The following is a 7,408-nucleotide window of genomic DNA, read 5'->3' on the forward strand; positions in this document are numbered from 1 at the left end:
AGCGCTTTGATCAGGTAAGTGGTAATTACTCCTGGGTGCGGACAGACACCTGCCTTCTGAAAGAATCTTTTCATTTGGCTCCTACTCCTCTTGGCGAATTGGTGTTGCACAGAGGGTGGGCCCGGCCCCTAGCTCTGCCAGGCGCCCCCTCAACCTTCATGCGGTCAGAGCACAGGGGAAAGCTGGGCTCCGTGGTACCTAAAGGCCAATCGGCTCCGAGCACTGGGACTCTCTGGGGTCAGCGGGGAGGAGAGCCAGGTTTGGGAACAGGGTCACACGCCTGGGAAAATCAAGCTGGCCCCCCACCCCACCCCCATCATCCTGCAGGCACCGCCAGCTCCAGCTTGCCTGCCATTCCTGATGATGACTGATAGGGACTCCACTGGGTCCCCCTGAGGTTCTGGGCCTCCACCCCTGAGAAGGGGGTTGAGACATCACCCCCTTCCCCACAGGCCCTCTGGAGCCCCCCTTCCTCCTCCCCACCCAGGCCTGTCTTACCTGATGTCTGAGTCACACTCAGGCTCCTGTCACTGTGAGCTGTGTTGTGACTCCCCGACTGACAGTTTTACAACAAACACATTAAAAGCTCCCGGCACCGGGACTCCTGGATGCCAAGCAGCCCAGGGAAAAAAAACTCTCCCGGCCTTTCTTCAGCCAAAATCCTTCTCCCAACCCCTCCTCCCCCAGGGGCCTGCTCCACTGTCATTAACTGTCTTGAGCCCAACAAGGGGCTGAGAATTTTTTTTCATAACGAGACTATTTAAGCGGTGATTGGAGGAGGGCTGCTGACTTGGGGAAGCCTGAGACAAATCAAATCGGGCTGTGGGCCCCAGAGGACCAGGCTCATCCCTCCAGGAAGGACCTGTGAACTCCGGAAGGCAAAGGTGCAGGGCAAAGAGCATAGGTCCTCCTCAGCCCTGCCCTTGAGGACGGGTGGCCCATGATGAAGGATTACCTGGGCATTTGATGCTGAGTGCTACTATGTGCTGGGAGCTGTGTGAATCTTCCCTACAACCTTCGAGGTAGGAGCTGCATTAACCCCACTTCACAGATTTGGAAACTGAGGCCTGAAGACGTGAAGGGACTTGCTCAAATCCATAGAGCTAGGAAGTGAAGGAGCTGGGATTTGAATCCAAGCCTGCCATCCTCCAAACTTTGCCCTTCACGAGGCTGACTCCCTGCCAACCAGCACACCAGCCCTCCTTCTCCTGCACCCCACCAGGGATGGCAGAAACCCCACGGAAGCAGGGAGAGCCCAACGCAAATTCAAACTGGACGCACTTGCCCTCCAGGGATGGCCTTGCCACTCCAGCTTCTTTCCTATCACCTGAGCCCAACCCACGGTGGCCTCCACACCACCTTTTTGCCTCACAGACCAAAGCTACCGTTCCCGCCTTCCCGTCTGCAACCAGCAGACAAAAAGCAAGCTCCCCGGAACCAAAGCCGAGAAAAGAGAGGAGTGAGACACAGGAACAGTTCTTTTATTGTACATTGAAGAAATAGCCCTGTGTGCTGGTTAAAGGTGCAACATACAGAATATCGAATTAAGAAAAGAGGCAACAGGGTAGGGAAAGGAAGAAACCTCTTGAGGTCCAAAGTTGCAAACAAAAACTGGTAAAAGATTCCTCACGCAAGAGGCATTTTTGCAAATACCATGCAAAACAGGCAGCTGGTGTGCCCTAAGAGAACCCCTATAAATAACAGAAAAAGACACTCCAAGCATTCCTTTACGTGGACTCAGAGCACAGGGAAAAGAAAAGAAACCAAAATGCCTTTTGGCATTTCAAGATATTTGGCACTCTTGTGATGACATTTTTTTACAGTCCATTAAAGAGAATAAACTGACACAATATTAGAGAAAAAAAAGGCTGCTCACACAACAGACTGCAGGGAGGGGTTAGAAAAAGCTCAAGCATTTTTTTTCTTTGTTTTTTTGTGTGGTTTTTTTTTTCCTGACATATAAAATGTGTTCATTTGCATTAACTTGGGCAAATAGCTCGCAGCAACAAAGAAACACAAGCTTTACAATTCATTTTAAAATAAAGCGACGATTTTTTTCTATGTATGATTCCTTAGAAAAGTTCCCGTCTTGTTTTAAACACATTCTTGATAACTTCAAAAGATGACCAAAATAGAATGCAATATCTATAGAGATCATTTTCTGATTTTCTTTGTACATCCAAGGATAACAACATAAAAAAATAAAACTGGACAGCATTTCACATCCAAGTGCACAGAATCATTTTTGCAAGATTAAATAATGTAAACATTGGGAACAGCCAAATCAGCGAAGAATGCCAACACCTCAAAACACCCGGTGTTGCTGCTTCATTATTTAAGTGGTTCAAAATCCAGATCTATAATTGCGCAATATTCACTGTATATAAAAAGAAATGGATATTAATTTTGACAAATAGCTGCAACTGAGACTTCTCTTTTTATTTCTTTATGTATATATATATAGTGATTTTTTTTAATTTTTTAAAAATTTTTTTAAATTTTTATCTTTGCAAAGGAGCCCAGAGCCTTCTCCTTCTCACGCCTCATGTCTCCCGGCCTGACACGAGATACAGGTTGTTGATTTCATCGTGGGTAGCAAGCTAGTAATAAATTTCAAAGTGCTTTCTCTTTTCATGCTTTTTGCCAATAACTGATATCGCCGTTCTCATTCTTATTCTCTCCCTTAACTCATTGTCTTTAGGGGAGTTAGACACCAGGAGGTGCCTTGTCTGTCATATTTTTCAGCACGTCATCAATCCTATCATCTTCAATAACAACTGCAAAAAAAAGGGGAGAAAAGGAGAGGTGAGCGCTCTTGGGCCTAGCCAGGGGTCCCTAAGTTTCGCTTTACGCCCGGGTCGGAGGGGCGGGTAGACTGAGGAAAGGAGAGGGAAGGGGTCTCCACGCGTGCTAACACAGCCCCCATCCTCTTCTGCTCAGCCGGGGGTCCCTCTGCTGCTTTCCTCTGAACCACTCCCCCACCCCCAGGCCGCGTCCCAGCATGGTCCTGAGAAGAGGAAGCCAAGAGGGCACAAACCCCACAGCCCTGGCGGCAGCCTGGGCGCGCACCGGCCTGGTCCTCACCCCGCCCCCCACCCACCCTGGAAGACGCATTTATTTAGAAAAAAGGCTCCTGGGCGGGAGAGGGAGGGGAGGAGGAGCCACGGGCTCCGGGTCTGGGATCCTCCCGGGTGCCCCGAGCGCAGCGCCGGTAGCCGAGGCGGGGTGCTGAGGTGCGCAGAGCGAGGAGGGACGCCAGGGGCCGCTTGCACAGCGCGCAGCCCGTCGGGGATTCTGGTCTCGCCTGGGCCGGGAGCCCCCCTCCGCGCTGCCAGCGGGCTGACTTGGCCTCTCCGCACTCGCCGCTACAGAGGTCGGAGCCTCCCTTCGCTGCCCGCCGGTGGCTCGCCCGCCTCTCCGCATCTGCCTCTCTGTGTCCTTCGCCTCTCTCACTATCTCTACCTAGCCTCGCCTTCCTCGGTCCCTCCATCAGTCTCCCGGCGCGACGGTCACCTGTCGACGTCTCTAGGCCTCCCTCTGTGTCCGGGGTGTCGGTCGCCCTCATTGTTTCAGCTGCTTCTCTGTCCTCCCCAGACTTGCGTCCCTGGCTCGCTGTCTTTCCGGCTCTGACTCTCTCTCTCCTTAGCTTTGTCTCGGTCTCTGCCCATCTCGGCCTCCCCGCTACTTGCCCCCTCCGCCTTCCTCCCTATCTCTGCGTCTCAGTCTCTCACGGCAGCTATCGGTCTTTCTCATTGTCCCCGCGCCTCTGGAGCTCCTCTTAGAGCCCCTGCGCGTCCCAATCTCTCCGGGGCTTTTCCAGCTCCTGCGCCGAGCGCCCAGGCTCGGCAAACCCCCTCCCCCTGCCAAGGAACAATGAAAAGCCGGTGTGATCCGAAAGCCCCTCGCCTTCCCCGCCGGAACCGGCCCTGCCCCCCCCGCAGTTCCCCACGCCGTTCCCTGGGGAGCCCTAGGACCGCCCCCCCCGGCTTGTAGATCGAGTGCAGCTGCTACTACACTGCGCAAAAGGGGCGCAAAAGGGGCGGGGGCAGGGTATAAATCAAAAATCAAACTTTGGGGACCGGGGTATAACCTTTCAGCCCCTGCTGCAGCGAGATGCAGCCACGCCCCCTGGGTGACCCCAACGAGGATCTGGCTGAGGGGGAGGGGTTCCCGAGGCCAGCCGGAGCTGAACCCGCAGTGCGGGATCCCCCCCCCCTCTCCAATTCTGCGCGATGAGATGTTAGTGGGTCGGAACGGGCTCCCGGGTGCGGGAAAACCCCGCAAACCTCAGCCAGGCCTGGGTGCCCGGGAAATGGGTGTCGGGGGAGGCGGCCGCGAACTCACCCCGCTTGCTCCGGCCGATCTGGCCCAGCTTGGGCGGCCGCTTGTTCTGCCCGGCACCGAAGAAGTTGTTGGTGTCCTGCAGGCGGCAGGAGAAGATCTGGCCCACGTCGCCGCCGTCGCCGTAGGGGCTCAGCTTCTCGTCGCCGTAGGGCAGCACCTCCGACATGGTCGCGTCCGGGGGCTCCGCGGCGGCACCTCCTCCGCCCGCGTCCCCGCCCGCGGCGGACAGGGTCAGCGGCGCTGGGGCCGGGGACGGCCGGCCGGGGACGGCCCGCGGGCTGCGGCGGCGCTGGCGCCGGCGAGAGGCCGGAGGGCGCCGCTGGGGCAGGAGTGCGCAGCCGGCCCGAGCGACCCCGCGAGCGCCCGAGGCTGCGCTGCGCTGCGCTCCGGCTCGGCGGCGCGCGAGTGGCTGCTGCTCCGGCAGAGGCGAGAAGGACTCACATCCTCGGCGCGCTCGGGCGCTGGACTGGGGCCGGGCCGGGCGGGGCCGTGAGCCGGGGGAGGAGGCTGTGCTAGCGAGCCCCGAGGGCGCGGGGCCGAGGAGGGCGCACCCCGGGAAGCCGGGCGGGCCGGTCCTGCGGCGAGTGCGGGCGGCGGCGGCGCTGGTTCGGGGAGGCTGACTGGGGAGCTGCGAGCGGCTGGGCTGCGAGGGGTGGAGGGGGAGGGGAGCGAGGGTGGAGGGAGGGCACGGGGCGGGGGGGAGAGAAGCCCGGAGGGAGGGAGGGGGAAGAGAGAAACCGAGAGGGAAACGGGGAGAGAAGCAGAGACACAGAGAGAATGAGAGGCAGGGGAATCGACCGAAAGAGAGAGAGGAAGGCAAGAGGGAGGAGAAGAAAGGGCGGAGGGAACGACTAGATCAGGGTCGGAGAGGCAGAGGGGAGAGAGAGAAAGAGGGTCGGAGAGGGAAGGAGGAGAGTCAGAGGGAGGAGAAGGAGGCCGGGACCGAAAGCCAGCCCGCGGGCGAGCTGCGAGCGAGAAATGCCGGCCGCGGCGCGGAGGCGAGGCCCGGGGGGGGAGGGCAGGAGGAGGGCGGGGCGGAGGGGACCCGGGCCGCGGGGACAGATCCCTGGAAGCCGAGCGACGTCATGGGGCAGCGCAGGCCGGCCCGGGCCGCAGCTAGCTTCCTGCCCCCGCGCCCAGCACCCGCGTCCCGCCCGCGCTGAGGGGCCCCCCCGTGAGCCCCGCCCCGGCCCGGCGGCCTCCGGGCGCCTCCTCCTCCCGCACCCCCTCCCGCGGGGTGTTTACCGGGTCCCGAGCCGGTGCGCGGCGGCTCCGCGCGGGACCTGCCGCCGGCTCTGCCTCCCGCGGGGAGCTGGGGGGGAGTGGGGATTCCGGGAGCGGGAAGGGGGACCTACGACGCACACGCGGGGAAGGACAGATGGATGCAGGTCTCCCCGGAGGCCAGATGCTGGGGTAGAGGTCGGAGGGCACCCGGCGACCTTCGGACACGGTCTCCCCCGCCGGCGCCAACCGGGGAACCCCTTGCCCCCATCACACTTGCGCCCCACTCTAGACTCTCAGGGCCCGGCCCCTTGGGCCTCACACTCTCCCTCTCCCACTCGGTTCGCCCTGGAAGGCCCTGCTCCCAGCCAGGGCTCTCGACTCGGGCTACCGCGGGGCCTCGGGGTGGAGGCGGATGGGGGGAGGGGAGGGGCAGCCCAGCCTCCCCGAAGAGCGGGGAGCGCCTTCTTACGCCGGGCTCGCCAGGGATGCCCGGCTCTTGGCGTCCACTGCCTCTGCCGGGGACGTCCCGGGCCTGCAGCTCTCTGCCCTCGGGGACCTCCCTTCCAGCAACTGCCACGAGGCCTGGGGAGAGACTGAGCCTTCTGAGCCGAGGAGAGGGCTCTGGATCGCGGGAGGGAGCCTGGGGCAGCCCCAGGGTCCTGGGAGGCGCGTCTGCCGAGCAGATGGTAACTCCGAAGGGGCAAGGTGCGCGAGGAGGGCTCGTTATCCTCGCCCAGAGCCGACAGCACCTGCTCTCCCCCCTGGAGACCGCCATCACGCGGCAGGACCAGCCTGACCGCAGAAAGAGGCAGCCATCCCAAGGTCATGCAGTTTGCTGAAGGCAGGGCAAGGAAACACATCTTGGTCCCCTGGTGAGTCTCAACTGGCTCCACCAGCTGCCCTGCAAGGGGTCCCACCAATAGCGAAAGAGCATCCTCAGGTTCACTCGCACCATAAATCTAGGACTCTGGGTGAGTGGTGGGCTGGAGGGAAGTGGAGGAGGTGTTTTTTAGTGATAAAACATCTGGTAGAGAGGCTGCCTAAGAGGAGCCAGCCCAGCCCCTCCCCCAAACTGTGTAAAGGGGATCCCTGGCCTCCAGAGGCCAGGCACCTTGGGGAGAGGGAAGGAAGGGGCTGAGAAACCGGGATGCAGATGGACTAGGCATGACCTTTGGATTCAGGCCTGGGTTTGAATCTCAGCCTTGTCATTTGGTAGCTGTGTGACTTTGGGCAAGTCACATCCCCTCTCTGAACTTCCATGATCTCAGCTGTAAAATGGGGCATGTGGCTAGCTAGCATCAGGCTCTCGGGGCCTGGCTGAGCATGGAGGTACACTAAACATTTGCGAAATGACATAATGAGGAAGAAAGAACAGTAGCACTTCATTCATTCCCATTTCAGAGCCGTCAGAGTTGGGAGGATCCTTAAGGAGGACCCAGTCCAACCTCCTTCATTTAGAAATGGGGAAACTGAAGCCCAGAGAGGGTCAGGGGCTTCCTCCAAATCCCACAGCTTGTCAGTGGCAGTAGCAGCAGGTCTCCGGCCTCCTTTGCTCCACTCCACAAGCAGCCTGTCTCCATTCATTAAGGTTTTATAGAGTGTTTGCTTCGAGGTTAACACCAGGCCAAGTGCTGGAAGAGAAAACAAAAGCATAACAAGCAGGATGATAGTTACAAGAAGCTGGTACATTTGTATCAGTCTTTCTGTTCCTCCCCACCACACCCCAAAGCATCTTCACATCCATTATTGACCTTGCTTCTCAAAATAAACACCTTTTGAGGTAGAAAGTGGAGACAGTGCATCCCTGTTTAACCCTTAGCGGAAAGAGTATGTGACTTGC

The 7,408-nt window shown here is 58.9% G+C and overlaps 1 protein-coding gene across 1 annotated transcript; it reads right to left on the reverse strand.

The window, feature by feature from the left end:
- Window positions 1–1,460: 1,460 nt before the first annotated feature.
- On the reverse strand, window positions 1,461–4,627 carry CAMK2N1 (calcium/calmodulin dependent protein kinase II inhibitor 1). The gene is made up of 2 exons (XM_068539065.1): window positions 4,345–4,627; window positions 1,461–2,777 (listed from the first exon to the last, which is right to left on the reverse strand). Exons 1-2 carry the CDS (start codon window positions 4,508–4,510, stop codon window positions 2,707–2,709), a joined length of 237 nt encoding a protein of 78 aa, XP_068395166.1. The 5' UTR covers window positions 4,511–4,627; the 3' UTR covers window positions 1,461–2,706.
- Window positions 4,628–7,408: the final 2,781 nt, after the last annotated feature.

This window comes from Eschrichtius robustus, chromosome 3 (assembly GCF_028021215.1).
Source record: "Eschrichtius robustus isolate mEscRob2 chromosome 3, mEscRob2.pri, whole genome shotgun sequence".
NCBI lineage: Eukaryota > Metazoa > Chordata > Mammalia > Artiodactyla > Eschrichtiidae > Eschrichtius > Eschrichtius robustus.

Coding starts and splice junctions, on each gene's coding strand:
- CAMK2N1 (XM_068539065.1), bottom strand. CDS start 4,510: ATGTCGGAGGTGCTGCCCTACGGCGACGAGAAGCTGAGCCCCTACGGC. Junction 2,778..4,344: donor GATCGGCCGGAGCAAGCGGG/GTGAGTTCGCGG, acceptor TTTTTTTTGCAG/TTGTTATTGAAGATGATAGG.